A 17,411-nucleotide genomic window follows, 5' to 3' on the forward strand; every position below is an offset into this window, starting at 1 on the left:
GTTGGCTAGTGTTTTGTAGGCTTTATCTGAATAAGTTTTTCAAAGATCCTATCTGTAAAGGGCCTCCTCCAGCCTGGGGTCAAAGAGGCGGAATAATTGCTGTGGGAGCAGCTGGTGCTGCTGGCTTTCAGCACATTTGGGAGCTGGGATCCTGTCTCTCCCATGCCGTTGAAGGTAAGGACGAACAACTTGCCTGTCCTGAATGCAGAGGGAGCAAAAAATGGGGGAAAAAAGGGTGGAAGATGAGAGTGAATGGTTTACTGTGACCAGTTCACAAATTCTCAGTATATTCTGACTTTTTTTTTAACTCATTTTTGCAACCTTAGTGCAATTGTTTGCATTACCTAGAGCAACCTAACATACTGCTGGAAGACTTGGGAGATGGTGTTTTTAGGCTTAGCCTACCGTAAAGAGCAAAATTCGAGGCTAGTATAAGGGTTTGAGGAAATGAGTGGTAGTCAGTCTTCCGCTAGTGCCCCTCCTGTGGGAGGCACCGCTGTTGTCTTTGGCAGAGTTTCTCCTTTGTTTGTGGAAAGTGGCCTCGGTGCTATAGCAGCTATAGGAGCTTGTTCGCTCCGAGCTGGCTCCAGCAGTGTAATGATGACCTTTTGAGGACACTGCTGAACTTGTGGTTCCAGAACGGTATCGTTCTTGGTCATTCTAGCATGCTTCTCCGGGTTGCAGCGTCACTGTTGTAGCAGGGTATGGAAACACCTTCAAGATGTTAGTGAGGGCATCCTTACTTAGCCCAGACAGGGCCGGCGCAACTGTAGGTGGCTGTTGTTGAGCCACCACACAGCAGGTGGTGGTGGTGCAAACAGAGCATTGCAGGGTTCTGCCCTGACCGGAGACCTGTTAAGAAGTGAGTGTTTGGTGGATTGTAAATAGAAAACCGTGTTATTTTTTTTTTAGCATAGCTTTTCTGCTTTATAAAGGATGGGCTAAGCTACCCAAAACATGTTTTTCCTTTAGAGCCCATTATTAAGCGCAGAAGAGACTCAAGCACTGTTCCAGAATTCCTTTCCTTTTTTTTTTTTTTTTTTTCTTTTGAGGGCTGTCTGGAAGGTGGAGGCTAATCCAAGCTGCAGAATAACTAATTATTTATTTTCAAACTAATTAACAGTCTCACCTCTCCAAATGAGGAAATAACTATGGTGACCAGGTAAACAGGCTCTGCTCAACAACTTGTCCTGCAGGACGATGCTTCGGTTCTGAGCGGACTGACCTGATTTACACTGAAACTTTATAGCTCATACCAGAAAACTATGATCTTCTAATAACAGTAAGCAGAAGAAACACTATATAACCATTGAAATAAAATAAAATAAGCAAAGGGAAGCTTTGGTGCACATAATTGGGTACCTAATTGCTACTTTTGCCACCTGGGGACTGGAATTGCTGTTGCACTATGAAGGCTGAATGGCCCATACTGTGATAAGCAGTTTAATTGTTTCCCAGCATCTGTGCTAGCATTATAAAAGGAAGGGAAGCCGAACACACCTTCAGAGCTTAAAGGCCTCTCAGTAACTCCAGGATTGCATTTTTCCTGTGGCACTGGAGCATCTCTTTTTATGTAGCCCTTATCCCCTCTGTCTAAACTGTTTATATTTTGCTGTGTGATTGAATAGCAATGGGCCATCACATTTTTTTCTGAGCTATGAGAGCCAAAACCTGGTGGTAGGAATGTGAATGTGTGAGCAGCGAGGAAAGTAAGGAGATTACAGAATGTCACGTTAAGTTTGCTGCTGTAGGTGTGCACCTAATTGAAACTTAAATTTGTCAGAAATAGATTAAAAATCATGCTTGCTTCTGGTAAATAATTTTTTCAATCCTTTGGCCTTTTTTTATGGAATTTGGGTATTGGCGATGGTGGGAGTGTGCTTGTGCTGCAATTGCTGCAGGGGTTTTACTAGGAGCAACCCTGGAAACTTCCTAGGGCTTGCTGTGGGTATAGTGGTGCTCTGCTTTCAGAGGGGGGCATATTGCCCTGCAATACTTTTCCCAAAGCTTAGCCCTTTTTGGCCAGATGCTGAGCACATGGGTCTTGGTGGGAGCAATGAGCTCAGCCATGCCAAATGTCTCCTGTGTTTATATAGATGGGGCAGAGTGTTAGTATTAAAAAGGGTGCCTAAATCTCGCCAATATTCCTTATAGTTGAGTACCCTGGATGGTCTGGCCTTGAAATGCTGCGACTTGGTTCTTGATTTCTCAATACCAGAGTGAGGTTTGGAGAAGAGCTGGGGCTATCTCTGCGTTGGCGTACCTGAAGAAGGCAGCTCCGTCCTTCCCCAGTCTTGGGGTGCATCCTGCTGAATGACTGAAGCTGTCAACTTAGTGAAGGCCACGGGCAAAACCCGCTAAGCGCTTTTCTTTATTAGGTAGTGCAGGTAAACAAGGAAGGTAACTTCACGGAAAGATAACTCGATGAAATTAGTGCTGCGTGAATGAGATGCAGACTGTTAGTGTCTTGTTTAAGGTGCTGATCTTTGCTTTCTTAGTTAAATCATTCTTCCTGAGCCAGGGCAATTGGGAAACAGATGGACCTGCTAAGCCGTGCCTGCCCTTCTGCTTCAGTGAGCTTGTGCCTTCCGTGATCTGCTGCTTTCCGACTCGCTCGGTGAGTGAAAGGCTGGCCAGCACAGGCTGGAGGTTATTGCGAAGAGCAGAAAGTTTCACTGGAGCAGTCCAGCCCTTTGCCCTCTGGTCTCCAGCAGGAAGAGGAGGAACCTATAAACATGTGCACCTGCATGAAAGGATCATCGGTTAGATATTGACAGGAACTCTTTTGGAGATTCCTGAATTTCTGAGGACACGAGGGAATGTGCGGCCTGGCTGGCTGCAGCTGATGTTCAGGGAGTTAATTCCTCTTTCAGATGCTTACTCTGTGGCAGAGGAACAGCACTGCTTCATTTTGCATTTTTCCCATTTTATGCTTGATGGTTAAAGTGGGAACATTTATATCTCGTTCTGCCAAAAAGCACTTAGAATAGTTTTCATGAGAAACGTTGAAAGCTGCAAGTATGTGGCCGATGCCCTGGCTGCTCTGCATAAATCAGTTGATGGTAAATGTATTTAAATGAAGAGCTATGGCAGTCTTACCAGTTGAGTAATGAATCAGGGCTGAGCAATTCCATAATTGTGAATGTTGATGCCTTGGCTCGTTGTTTTAGGGTGGGGTGGTAAAACTGATGGAAACACTGGACTGTTTCTAAACAGAGTGTGCTTGGCCTTAGTTACGCTGGCACCAAGAATATAAATGATGCTGCGTATGTCATTGGAGTGCTGAAAACTGGCTTTTTGTTGGTGCTGCTTGCCTTGTTTCATGTATCCACTTAATATCAGCTGTTTGGGTGCTTTATGTCCTTTGGGTGGCAACGGCCCGATCTTATGCCTAACAGTCAAATACCTGGCATATAGGGGAAATCTTAAGCTTTTTCACTAAGCAAAGACTGGAAGGCAAAGCCCTGGTGCTATGACAGCACCCTATATGAAATCATGTTGCTAACACACTTTCAAGGGCCCTCTTGAAATATTTCATTATCTGAGGAATTTTGTGGAATACTCAGATTATTACAAACCCTCGGAATGTGTCTGGCTGCCCAAAAACCAGGACATCAAAATAAGATTTTGATGTGACTCTTGAGTATGAAGCCTCATGACAATTTTCTTTCCTGGTGCTTGGGTTTGGTGCCTGTAGACCTCGGGGACTGTTTGTTCCTTGCACTAGAGTATGCAAGTGTGCTCCTTCACCTGCTCAAGTTGCCTTCTGTCGGGTGCTCCAGTGTGCTTCACTACCTACTTAAATACCATTAGCAAAGCTAATGTTTGCCTAGTGGCAGCAGTGCTGACTTGTCTTCCAAAAACTTGCATGCAGTTAGCGCACAGGACTTGTCTGGTGCTGAAAAGTACTCTGCGCTGCCGTTGCGTGGCTAAAACCTAGAGATGGATTTTGCTAACTAGCCTGCTACAAGCCATCTTCCTGGGCTCAGAAATATCACCAGAGCTGAAGCCTCAGAAATGCAGCCTTTAGAACATGATTTGGAAGTATAATCAGGTTTTCCTAAGGAAGGAGATTACCAGGGCCTTGCCCATCAGTCTGTCCCTCACCCTTACCCCAAGCACTAATAGTTTTTTTGCTAATTTGACAGAAAGGGTTTTATAAATTTTTTATATTAAAAAAAAAAAAGAAAAAGGGAGGGGATAGCAAGATGGGAGAGAGGCTTTTGCTGGCTAAAAGCATTGTAGCATGAGCTCACTTCTCTCGCTCCTATGTGACTTCTGCAACGTGTGATGTGTTCAGAAAGCCAAACCAGAGGAAGGACTCAAGTAAGATTTCCTGCCGTGCTGCAGAGGAGAAAGTTTGTCCCCTCGGGGTCTTTCTCTTCTCTGTGTGGATTCTGTAGTATTTAATAAGACCAAACCTCTAGCGGAAGCTTCTCCTCTGATTAGGATATTCAGGGTCTCTCTTCCGTGTGGATTCTCCGGCTCGTAAGGGGTTTTGTTCAGCCTTTAATTCAATTAAGAATGCAAGCAAGAGCTGCAAATCTTTTTAGCCTCACTTGTTTCAAAGCTCATAACTACTTCTGAAGAGAACATCTCTTGCTTAATATGATGGAGCAGTTCACGAAGGGGGTGGTTTCCTGGGCTTCAGCTGAGATTTCAAGTGCTGCTAGAGACTAGGGGACGATTTTGTCCCTTGTTGCATGAGGTGGAGGGAAAGACCACAGCCTTATCGGTGACGGCGCATCGGCTTAAACTGATTCTTGAACAGGTACCTTAGATAGAAATCCTTGTTCCTGGTAGCTGGGTGACTATCAAAGAAGGTCATTAGCTGGTGTGAATTAGGCTTGAAACAGCTGGTGTACTGGGAACGATAGCGAGGCGCAGGATGTGTGGTGGCCACTGTCATGCTGGCTCATCTTGCAGGTTCTCCTTAGTGGAAGCTGCGTGAAGAAAAGTGAACCCCTACCTTGCTCATTTCTGTTCTGTTCTTCTCTTCTTGCCTTCGTGCCTTACCTCTGACTAATGCTTCTGATATATCCTCTAAGTATTTCATTAGACACCCTCTTAAAGTTGTTTTGAGCTTTTTTCCAAAATCAGTGTTTGGGCCTCTCGGAACATGAATGGGGATGCTTTTCTCAGTTACAAGGGCAGTCCAGGCTCATCTTATTTTAATTATACCTGAGAACATTTATTTTTTCAGCACAAAATCCCCCTTAATTTTAAAGCAATATAAAAATTAACTTTGTCCTTCCAAATTTAGATGCAAAACAGTCAGAATCCCATGTGAAGCAATGCAGGCAAGTCCCCGGATTTCAGCACTTTAATCACAAATGACACGTTTAGTGACAATAAAGCTACTGTGGCATGCTGAGCCCATGGATGACCTGGGAATTTTATCTCGAGAGCCCTAAATCTTGCATTTCCAATGTTTCTAGCAATTAGTGGCCCTCAGTTTTAAGTGCAGTGTCTTGGGGATTGGTTTGCTGCCTTCTGCACGCTAATCGGTGAAATAACTCGTTCATGATCCACATTAAAATTGCTGTAATTTTTCAGAATGATGCTTTTGGTCTAACCTCTGGATGCTTCTCTACTCTGCTGCCCAGGCAGTTTTACCACGCCAGGTTTTCTGTGTCCCAAACTCTGCTGCGAGTTGGAGTCTGCTAGAAAAGCTTTTCTGTAGTGCTACCGTCTTCATTTCAGAAATAACTTCAAGCAAATTTAGTGAGATATGAAGCTGTCCTTAAAAAGGAGAAATCTAGAGTAAAAATACCTATTTTAACTTAGTGTCCAAGTTCTGTTTATATTTATTAAATCTTTGAGACTGTTACAATGTTTATATGCACGTATATGTACATGCCTGTTCTCTCTCTGTCTTCAAAATAGGCATTTTTTATAACTTTTGTATAAAGGTAGCTCTTAGCCCAACCTCTTGTAGTTTAATTTTCTGTGGCTTTTAGTACTAGGTTTGGCTTGTGTTCCCTTAAATATAGTGTTAAATACTAGGGAATATTAAACTTCTAGCTCTGTTTCCAGACAAAAGCAAGAATTACGTGTAGATATTTCTGTGGCACTGGATGGCTCTGTGATAGAAGCTTGGATGAAATCAAAGCCAAGTTAAACTGAGTGCTCTTAAGACAGGCATTCACTCTGCCCCAGTACAGCTGTACATTTAGCCTAGACACCTAGAGGAAAGGCCAGAGGAAGACACCTAGATGAGAAGGCAAGTCATACTTTGCCTGGATGCTCTCCTGATGTCCCGTGATCTGTCATGAAGAGCTTCTTGAAACAGCACCATGGTAACTCTTCCTTCCATAGTATTGTCCAGTCTGTCTTCTTTTTTTAAACCTGAATGAATTCTTGACATCCATCATTGTCGTAAGATCCAGTGGGGGAACTACCTTACTTTGTTTAGCTTTGGAGCCTGGTCCAAATTAGCTTCCTTTGGCTGCTGGTCCTTCTATTAGAGGAGTGAGCAGCTCCTTGTGTCCCATCCCCCGTGCACTTTTACACGCTCCGCTTTGTTCTCCGCCAGCTCTTCCCCAGGGGTTGAGTTGTCCTCAGGATCCATTTTGTTCCTCTGATAATCCCTCTTGTCCTTCCCTCCTAATCTTTCCTTACAAAAGGGGTGGCTCAGAAAACGCAAGCAGTGTTAAACGTGTGGGGAGTCGCTGATGAAACTGCCCTCAGTTGTTATTTGGAGTCTTCTGCTTTGACTTGTTGATGAGTGCTTCTATCCTGATTTGTCTGTTTGCTGCCAGCAGCCAGGAAAATGGCAGCTCTGCTTGACTAAGATGTTTGCAATTACAGGAGGGGAAAAAAAAAAGACTTTGAGGCCGCTTAAATATTTGAGAAGATAATATCTGAGTTTCCTTTCAACTGAATGCACTTGAAGATACGATCGCGGTTGTCTGCCTGGCAGTAGCAAAGGGGGAGAAAGGATTGATTGCGGTTGGTTGGTCACGCTTTCATGAAGCAGTAAAACGTACTGCCCGGCCAAAATCAAAGTCTGCTGCTCTTGGTCACTTCTTCGAGTAAGGTGCAGCGACTGGCGGCTTCCATGCTCTCGGTGAGGCGGATGCTGTTGAGGCTCGAGGTCTTGCTTGAGCTTGCAGCGGAGCTCCTCGCACAGCATGCGTCGGCTGCAAGGGTTAAGCGAGCGAAATTTAAAGGCTGGGGGGTGGTCTGTGGGGTCTGCTGGCAAGAGGGGCCGCAAGAGTGCGACTCTGTGCAAGCACATAGCTCAGGCGTGCTGTAAGTACTCATTCCTGTCCTCCCCCTCTTTTGCTTTTTCACAGGCCGGTGGGAGCATGGAGGATGGTGCGCGCCCCCAGGAGTTGCTTTTATCACTGCATCTTGGAGGGGGGAATGTAAAGTGCACCCTGCACGGAAGGAAAACGTGCTCCATGCCCAGCTGGTAGAAGGATTCTCACGTCCTTCGCACTTAAGCTTATGCCACTGCCGCTTGCTCCTTTCTGCCGCTCCTTGCACGTGCCTCCATGCTCCCTCTGCCCTGCGGTGTCCCTGCACTGCCGTGTGCCCTGGAGAAGTCGGCCTCAGGCTACTGCTTCCTCCACTGGAAGGCTGTTTGCATTCCCCTCTGCAGGAGGCACTGGAGATCTTGCTCTTTCTGCCCCCCTAATCAGCACAAAAACTCTGCGAGGCCATTTGAGCAGTGCAGCTTCCCATAGACACCTCCCTGTCACCTCACCTGGCGGTCAAAGTGCATGCGTCAGCCGTGGCGGTCTCTTTGGTCCCAGAGCTTTTCTTGGGAAAGCCTGGGAGGACAAACAGAGCAGGTTTTGCTGGCCAAAGGGAGGCGTGCGAGATGCAAATCAAAGGGCTCCAGGAAGGTTTTTTCCTTCCTTGGCAGCACAAACCCACAGATTTTGAACCAAGACTTGCGGAAGATAGCTGGGAAAACTTTCTCTTTGCTGTGGGGAAGCCCTGGCAGTGTTACGTTGTACCTTCTGCTTCTATTTAGTGGGATCATTTGGCTGGAGCTTTTCTGGAGAGCTACCTCTCCTTATCAGAGAGGTGATAACACGGCTCTTCGGTAACAATTTCAGAGCCACCCTTTCAATATATCAGAACTTCCTCCAGCAACATAAAAATCGCTTGGAGGTGTTGATTACTGTGCCCACTTCCTCTGTAGCTTTCATGAAGCTGTTAGTTAAGGCAACAGGTCAGTGACTTAGTTTGCAACCACGTTTCACGTCAGCAGGCGGGTGACTGTTTCCTTGGCCAGGACGCGTTGTGCTAAGCGATGACTGCTGTTCTTTTTTCTAGGTTATTTTTCACTATCAGACTTCCTGTTACTGATGAGAGATATGTGGAAAACCAGCAATAAAGAAATACACAGTTTGATTGATCAGGAAAGAGATTGTGAAAAATATCTCTTCCCCCCCCCCCCACCTCTATCCTTTTAGCTATTTGTCAGCTTTCGGAGGCTTTTAGCCCTCCCCCAGTACTGGTGTAGCCAAGGCTTGGTATAAATTATGGTGTGTGGAACGGTGGGAAGTCTTAAACCAGTTTCACCACTAAACCAGCTTTATCGTTACACCGCGAGGCCCTGCCTTGCTGCTTAGACAGTCGATGCTGATCCCTCTCCCTCTGCTTAGCCGCTTGCTGGGCCAGCGGGGACCTTGGCACAGCTCCCTTGTCCTGGTTCCCCGTGCGGTCATGGCACGATGCAGAGGGGTGGCCTGGCAGCAGGAACAGAGAGGTGGGGAGGTTGAGGAGCGAAGAAGAGTGAAGCTGCTGAAGCGACGCACGTGTGGCTCATTGCATTTAAATAGCAGTGTCAGAAAATGCAGCGTTATCGCAGGCTTGCAATGCAGGCTAGCAGAGGGGCTGCTGCTTTTGTTTCAGGGCACTTCCTGAGCTGGGCAGGTGTGGAAACTCTTAGTCTTTCTTAACTCTCATGCTCTGAAATGTTCTCTGTGCGGATAACGTGTCAAGCTTACAGCTCGACCTGCTGTTCATGCTGAGGAGACTTCTCAAGAGTCCCTTCACACAGTACAGATATGCACCAAGCAGCCAGCCACCTTTGGACAGTGTAGCTGGTCTGTCACTGTGCTTGCTGTCATGTTTTGGACTTGCAAGCTTGTACAGCAACGTGCCATCCTCGTGTGCCTGGCCAGTGATGCTTGATTTCATCATTCCTTCTGTTTGCTGCCTTGACATGCAGAGACGCAGTAGCTGATGGGACTTGCCCCGAGATTCTCTTGTGGAAACATGCAGAAGAGATCTTTGCAGAAACAATAGTTCTGGTTTAGGAAATTGCACTGGTCCTTTTTAGTTGAGTCTGAGTTTGTTTCCTTAGAGAGAGGAAACTTGTTTAATGCTTCCTTCAATGAGAATATTGGTAAACAGCAGTTCAAGTAAGTGGAATTTCTCCTAACTGTCCTAGATACCATCTTATTTGGAGCTAGGGACTTGCAAGTTAGTTGCCTGGACATTTTGCATCCTAGGTTCAATGACATTAACATGCCAGCGGTGACTAATTACTGCAGTCCAGTGATGTGATTGTGTGTTTGAGCAATTGGATTAGACATAGCTGGACTGAGACTCCATTTCCCCCGATTCTTACTGAAGCAGTTGTTTAACTGGCCACAAGGAAGACTGACTTCCAGGGCATTCATGTTCCTACTGCCAGAACTCTTTTCCTGGCCTGATGCTTCAGATTCTGCAAGGAGTAGAAAGAAAAGGCTATTGGGGGGGATGTGTGACTGGAAGTAGCTGCCTTGTCCTAGTCTCATTCCTTTCAGCCTCATCTTTTGTCTGCACTACTCTGCGTTCCTGAATTAATGGTGGTAGTGCACGCCCTTAACACGTCAAGAGGCCTTGTAGTTGCATGGAGAAGGAACAAGCAAGCTCAGCACTGTCTTGACAAGTCAGCATCATATCAAGTTCACTATCATGTCAACATAACTTCATCAAGCAGGCCAAATTCTGCTTCTGGAAGGGGGGATTTGGCACTGGAGATCTGGCACAAGTAGCTAGCACGAGGACTGAAGCGGATGTTGATTCTGACTTTGATGTTTAATCCAGCATCTCGGAGGTTTAAAGTTGAGAGCAAAAGAGCTCTCTCAGAAGCAAGAGGATAAAGGGAAACTCAGTTCTTCCAGAAGATCAGACTGAACAAAACATCCTGAAATTCAGGACTAACCTGAACCTTTGTGTGTTCTGTGAAACTGAGCAGTACAGATCCTGCTGGAAAAGAAGCAGCAGTATGTCGTGTAGATAAGCTGGGGTGTTCTAGCCTTCCCTTGAAAATTTTAAATGTTGTCTAAGTGAGTTAGTCGTGCAGCCTGATGCTTTCCAGAGATCAGAAGACCTCTGCAGAAAACCATCTGTGTTTGGCTTTTTGCCTTGTTTTGAGGTCATGTGAAAGAGTAGTCTATGCTATGTGTTGGGATTTCTGATTCCCATGAGCTCCACCACTCACTGATTGCAGAAGATGATCCTGAATGCTAATATTTCCTGCACACAACTGAGATGATGTCTCAAATCAAGTGGGACTGGGCTTTGCCTGTGTTAGTGCATGTGAAATGGTTTGGGCTCATGAACTTGACCTGGGCACCCCACTTGTTGTCAGTACTTACTCCAGTCTCACTGCATGTAACGTTCCCTCTTCTTCAACTGCAGTGCTTGCAGCTGATGGACTTGCTGAGCAGGACTTTCAGGTTTTTAGACGGAAGACCTTACATGAGAAAAAGTGTTCTGTCTTGAAGTGATAGTCCACCTGGACCTCAGAATTTGCAAGTGAATGGTTTATTCTGGAGGTCTACAGAGCTGTACTGCCCTGCCTTTTGTTCCTAGCCCATGCACTCAGCACATGTAGCGTGAGAGTCTGGCACTGTTTTGTTGACTTCTGTCGGTTTTGTGAAGTGGAGCTCTGTTATGATGTTCTTCTGTGATACAAATTTGTTTGGTTCTTCTGCATTTTCTTTTGATATCAGCTGCTGAATTCCTCATAGATCTCCTTTGTTCTGCACTTCCATATGCTGAGACTATCCTGCAGCTTCCTGAAACTTAAATTTCTCAATTTGTTTGACCTGCAAGTGTCGAACTAGATTTTCACAGCCAGGACTTGATTTACCTTGGCTGAGCGGTATGTACCAAACAGGCACTGTCTGTTGCTTACTGCAGTAATTCTTCCTGAAATGGGTGATGACTTCATCTGCCTCTCCTAGTTGCCACAGATATCAAGAATCAGCTCCTTTCTGCCCAAATACTCTTCTCTATGCAACAAAAATGCCCTAGATTAAAACACACATTTTGGTAGAACAACACAGAGCTGTGCCATGCTTGTGCATGAGTTGCACAAGTAACCATGACAAGCCAGAGGCAGGGACTGGTATAGAGAGGTAGGGCCAAACCCTTTTCAGGCATCTTTACAACTCTGTGTGGTTGTATTTTGGTTGTCTGGACCAGTGCAGCTCTTTCTTCCTGTGGGGTATTTCTCCTCGTCTCAGATGTGGAGACTTAGCACAGCTGTGAGAGAGGTGCCAATATTTCTATGCTGATAGCATCTTGGCTTCGCAGGAGGCATAGGGCTGCTGGGCTTTCCAGTGATTGCTACTGTGTTCCTCACCCAGCTACCAGCTGTGAGTCTCTGAACCTGTCTATACTTGCTGTCTGGGTTGCTTTTTAGTCCTGCACACTGCAGGAGAGTGGACTTCAGGAGAAATAACTCTTGAATAAGGTGTCATAAGCAGCATCTGTACCTCAGTCACCATGTAAACTGAAGGGAGTTCCTCTATCTGCCCTTTTTAAGGCACTGTTGTCCGGAGTGTGCACTGATGAAAATCCCATGTTTTCATGATATGTTGATTAGAGACCTCTACAAGATCTCTTGCAGAAGGCTTCTCTATTTCTGTAGCAAATTCAGAATGAGAAAATGTATTCTGCACGCAGCCTGTTGAGTATTCTCCAACAGATGTCTACTGCAGTAGTTGCCCTCATGTTGGGGTTACTCTGAATGCTTCCAAAATCAGTTGGTGTACATCAGAATCTGATCCTGTGACAGTGGATGGACGTAATAGGAGAGAGGGGGGCCCCTGTGAGAAACATGACTTCCTTACCTGTGCAGCCACTTCATCTGTTGTGACGCTAACCTGTGGAGAAGGTAGCAGTCCAGGTATCTTGCTTGAGGCAAAGACTACCGTGTGCTTGGTTGCCTTTGGGAGGAGCATGGGCTTAGCTTCCCTGTTGTTTAGTGGTGTATTCCTGTCCAAGTCTCCTCTCCTCTCCTCTCCTGTCCTGTCCTGTCCTCTCTAGACTGATAGTGGTCCTATCAAATATCTGGCTTATCTGTATAGTAGCCTGGGTTTATTGCACCCAGCTTATAATTTCCATTACCCACAGTCCTCTTTACTAGCTCTGACTTTGTTCACTGGGGTATTGAGAAAGATATCTGGTCCATTAAATTGGGGTGGGAGTTGTCAACACCTTTACCTGAGTGATTTGTTGTGAAAAGGCCTATCAAGGGATGAGGATGTGCTAGTCCTTGCATGCTACCTCTTGGCTTTCCTAAAGTGTGGGTTTTAGGGTTAACAACCAGGTCTTACCTCTGTTATTCCTAGAGTCCATTGTAGTAACCTTGAACATAATAGTGGCCAGAGTCTGCCTATTTTTTGAGAATCCAGCTGTGGATGTGCGCCATGCTTTTATCCCATGCTGCTCAACTGCACTTTGAGATAGCAATGTTAACATCTGACACCTGATGCTAGACTGTACAAGTCAGACTCATAGATCTGGATGCATAGCCTGCCTGGGGTCTCATCCTCAAGAGTGGAGCAGTCTGGGAATATAATGTTCCATGCTATGGTGACGGACTTCGCCAATATTTGAAGGGAGTGCTTTTCAGTTTGAGTGAGGAGGAAGCTGAACCTTGACAGGCAAACAGCTTCAGGGATGAGAAACTCTAAAACAGCCTCAGTGCCTGAGGACTTGTTTTCCAGAATAGCACAAGCTGTGCCTGCATCATCCTTGGAGCTGTGGAAAGTGACTGCAATATGTTTTGTCTTTTTTCTTTGGCTGGTCAGATCCAGGACTTGACAAATGATAATTTTATACACTGCATAATCAGAGATGTGAGCTGCTCTGCTTTTGCATGGGGTAAATTTTTGGAAATTGGAGCATCAGGATTCAGCAGCATAAGAGGACACCTAAAATGAGAAGTGTCACATATCCTAGTGGACAGGCTAAGCCATTTGACATTGCTAGGAATTGGGACCTTCTAACAGTCCCTGGAGCTGTTGGTGTCAGTTGTTGGTAGATTTGGGAGTCCAGCCATCTCCACACAAACTGCCAGACTGGATAGTAGGGTATGCCAGGACCTGCTGCAAGCCAGGAAAGGGGGAACTCTTTGAACCTCTGTCAGGTTACTTCGACAGTCTTAATGAGAAATTTCTCAATTCTCATGTCTGCCTGGTGGCTAGCCTGGAACTTTGTCCAAACTTTATTGGGATCTGTGCCATTGAAGAAGCATCCAGGGCAAATACAGCACTTAATAGCTGTCCTTCTTAGCAGTTGTCTGTGATGGGCTCCAAGAGCAGCCTCTATGTAGTTGTGATAGGGGCAGAGGGGTTGTAAATTAGTAACCTGAGAGGATGAGAAAATAGTTTCTGCTAAGTGTACAAACATATACATCCTGTCCTTCTTCCTTTTTGTCCTTTTAATCTCTCTGTGGCTGAGAAAGTTGAAATGATGCGGTGTGTTCTGCTGTATCAACTCACTGATCTGGATTTCAGCTTGCCCCCCTGGGGTAAAAACATCTGTTTTGGGGGTCTGAAACTAGCTTAGGAGGCACCAGGACTGGTGATTCCTCCATTCATAAAAGGATTGCTTATATGCAGGAATTGGAGTCAGAGTTTTCCCCAGCAGCAGTCCAAGAACAGGGTTGCTGCCTGTTTTGTAGGCTCTGAGAGAAACCTTGTTATCTTTTTAGCTTTTGAGAAAGCAGGGGAAGCATGTACATGTGTTTGTGCTGTGAGCCTCTGTTAGAGCAGTCCTGGAAGCAGCTTCTCTCACCTGAATTTAGATCTCTGCCTTAAAGATCACAGTGGACTACCTTAAGTATATGCTTATAATAAAGCCCATATTGGTGTGGGGATCAGCAGACAGTACTTGGATGTATTGCAGATTTATAAACTTGCAGTGATTTAGTCTATTCTGCTCCTGGCATGGACAGACCCTCTGCCTGCTTCTGCAAGCTCAAAGTAGGCAATATGTGCTTGTTTTGGGAGCAGCCTAGCAGATCAGCTTGTACTGCTCTTGCGAAGCCCCAAGATCTCTGTTAGAGCAAGAATTGGTGGGATTGCCCTTCCCACACAGTTTGGTTCCTGGGTCTCTTGGGAAGGCCTGATGTGCATCATACGGCACAGTTGAAACAAACTAAAATAAATAGAGGCTGTACTCAGAGGACTGGGAGCCACAGAGACTTGCTGTTTGTGGTTATAAGTTGGACTGGACTTGCTCTAGGAATTCAGAGTGGTTTCTCTCTCAGCAGCCTGGAAAAAGGGAGTTGATTAAAGAAGTTGTGAATGCCTAGCCCTGAGGAAGACCAGTCCTGTGCATTCCTGTAACCCAAGCAATTTTCACTTGAGGCATCCTTGGTCAGTGCTTCTGTCCTCCAGTCCCACTTAAAGCACTGCCTGACTTGTTTTTGCAGAGCAGTCAACGGGCTGTGCTGCCGACCAAAGGCGCATCCTTCTCCTCGGTGGTGACTGAGAGAGGCTGTGAGTGGGATGATACAGCTTCCCAGTGAGCCTCAAATGGCTTCATCCTCTTCTAGTGAATCCAGCGAGTGGGATGATACAGCTTCCCAGTGAGCCTCAAATGGCTTCGTCCTCTTCTAGTGAATCCAGCGACTGTCACGCAGATAGGATGTGAAGAGAAGCAGTGTGTGCCTGTACAGATCCGTGAATGATTCAGAACACAGCCTGAAGGGAGAAGTAACCAGGGAAGTGAAGGAAATAATAGACTAAAGGAATAGGGGAGGAAAGAGAGGTATATAGAGGGGAGAGAGAGAAGGTGGAGATGGAGACGAAACAGGTGGAAGGAAGAAAACAGACAAGAAAGAAACAACTGGAGACATTTCTCTTCTGAGATGATTGGCAGGGTGTGAGGGCAGGAGGGGGCTTTTGCACCAGGAAAGATGATGAGCATGCTGTGCAGGCAGTAGGGGAACTGGTCAATGGGTAGAAGTGTGGGACACAGCATGTGCATAGCTTACGCCAGTCTGTTTTTTGGGGGGATCTGTGTTGCTGGCCCCAAAATCAAACCTACATACATTGGCTAATAGAAAAACTGGAACAGAAGGCAGACCTGGCTTGAAAAGCCAGGCTCATGGATCAAGAAGCAGAAACATCTGTAATGCATCAAGCTGTCAAGGTGGCAGCTTTCGATCATCAAAAGATTTCTTGGGGCCTTCATACTGGGTAATTAGCATTTAAATTCACTGATATCACAGCCTGACTTCAGCTTTCCTTGAAAGGTCACCTAATGCCACTGTACTCTGTCTTGGCATCAGTTATATCTACTCTGGTACTTTCTCCTTCCTTGTGGCAATCTTGAGATGCTGTGGCTCCAGGAGCAGCAGAAGTACTGCTCTGTGCGTGGGAAAGGAGGTGGGTCTTGTTTCTTGAGAGAGGCAGTACTCCAGAGAAAGAACTGAGCTCTTGCTTTCTTTCCTGGTAATGTTAACAATTTTGCTTAAATCAAAGAGCTGAAACGATGATGACGGTGAGGCAGATAGTCCTCTGTCCATTGAAAGGAGATCTCTATGCATCAGTTAGCTGGCTTAGATATTGTAATTAATGTGCTGATTTGGTTTCCTTTGTTTAATCAGGTTCCGAAGATTCCTAGGATGAGGCTGCTGTGAGGGACTTGCGGAACCCCTGCGTACTCTGCAGTGCCTACAGATCCCCTGTGACTCCCTTTCCGGGTGGAATACCATAGCCGAAGTCGCCAGGCAGAATGACAGTTGGATATGTACTGCTGCCCCCTTTCCGGGGGAGGACTTTGCTCTCCGTGCTGTTGCTGGCGGCCTCTGTTTACTGCCACTGGCCCAGCGAGCCGTCGGAAGTGGTACGGGACTGGGAAAACCAGCTGGAGGCCTCCATGCACTCTGTGCTGTCGGACCTCCGAGAGACTGTCCCGGCTGTGGTGGGCATACCAGACAGCTCTGCCGTTGTGGGCCGTTTCTTCCGAGTCTCCATCCCAATGGATTTAATTGCTTCCAGTGGAGAAATAGTCCAGGTGAGAAATGGCATTCCCTGAGGCTCATTTTCAGTCCCCTGTCTGCAGCTGTATCCTTGCAGGATCTTAGCTAGTCCCCCCACTAGTAGGATAGGTCACAAGGGTTGCCATGAGGCAGCCTTGAAGGTTTTTAGGACTATAGAAGAAGACTTAGAGAAAATCATTTTTATCACCTCATTGCAAAGTTCCTCTTCTCTTCAGTAGGGAGTGGAGACCTCTTTCCTAGATGATAATTGATCTGGTTTGTTGACTGTATTTAAACTGTGAAGTATCAAATCCCTGGAATAACGGTCACATTGACATGACAAGGAGATGTTGCCTCAGGATCTGAGGAGCAACAAATTCACTGGGACTGCTGCCCTGACACTCAGGGGGGTTTGCTTCACTGGAGTAATAAAATATTGTTAGATAGATCTTGTTCTCTGAGCAGGACTCTGGACTGCCTTTGACAGTCTCTCCTGACCTGACCAGGTCCTCTTGGGAAAGATGGTACCTTTATCTGACCTTCCCTCAGGCTGCTGGTACTGCAGACACCTGAAAAACTGAGATTTGGGGATTGGTCTGGATGGCGAGAAAATGGCAGAGTAACCTGGAAGGAAGGTAGAGAAACCACTGAACACATGTTTGTTAACCAAATGCTTACCTAGGTCATAGAGAGCTCAGAAAATTCTGGTTTTGAAAGGAAAAAGAAAATTACCTTCCAGCTTTGGAAAACTTTTTCTAGAGAGCAAAATTGAAAAATATTTTTAAAAAATCCATTGTTGGAGGGGGAAAAACAACTTTGTTTTAGAAGATCAGAGGGAGATGGAGAGCAAGTCAGGAGAAAGTCTGACATCTCTGCTTCTCCTTGAAGGCAGGTTTGTTTAAGTTCTATCTACAGTCATGCACTTACCTCAGTTCAGCTACGTGACCTCATGGTCTCCAGTGAGGGCGTTGGGACTACAATGTGCCCGTGGTAGACAGAAAATCTGAAGAATGTATCTGTTAGTGATGGAATCCCGTGTCACGTGGGGAAGAGGAGGGCAGTGGCTGCATCCTAGAGTTAGAGGAGTCAGAGAAGGGGACAGGCAGACTTGCTTCCCAGTAAAGGCTGTGACATTTAATTTGTTTTGAAGCTAGTGAGACTGACTTGGAAGGGGATG

The 17,411-nt window shown here is 46.0% G+C and overlaps 1 protein-coding gene across 8 annotated transcripts in view; it reads left to right on the forward strand.

The window, feature by feature from the left end:
• Positions 1 to 17,411, forward strand: part of DAG1 (dystroglycan 1) — a 63,402-nt gene that overhangs the window by 25,553 nt on the left and 20,438 nt on the right. For 7 of the 8 annotated variants that reach the window (XR_009959674.1, XM_062585593.1, XM_062585600.1 and 4 more), the window contains exon 2: positions 15,860 to 16,269. Coding sequence is in view for 7 of the 8 variants with exons in the window: in XM_062585593.1 (XP_062441577.1) it covers positions 15,988 to 16,269 (282 nt within the window). In the remaining variant the exon portion in view is untranslated. Of the gene's footprint in view, positions 1 to 7,399; positions 7,418 to 15,859; positions 16,270 to 17,411 lie in introns of those variants that run through there. The other variant, XM_062585598.1, reaches the window with a different exon arrangement.

The sequence above is a fragment of the Rhea pennata genome, chromosome 12 (genome assembly GCF_028389875.1).
Source record: "Rhea pennata isolate bPtePen1 chromosome 12, bPtePen1.pri, whole genome shotgun sequence".
Lineage (NCBI taxonomy): Eukaryota > Metazoa > Chordata > Aves > Rheiformes > Rheidae > Rhea > Rhea pennata.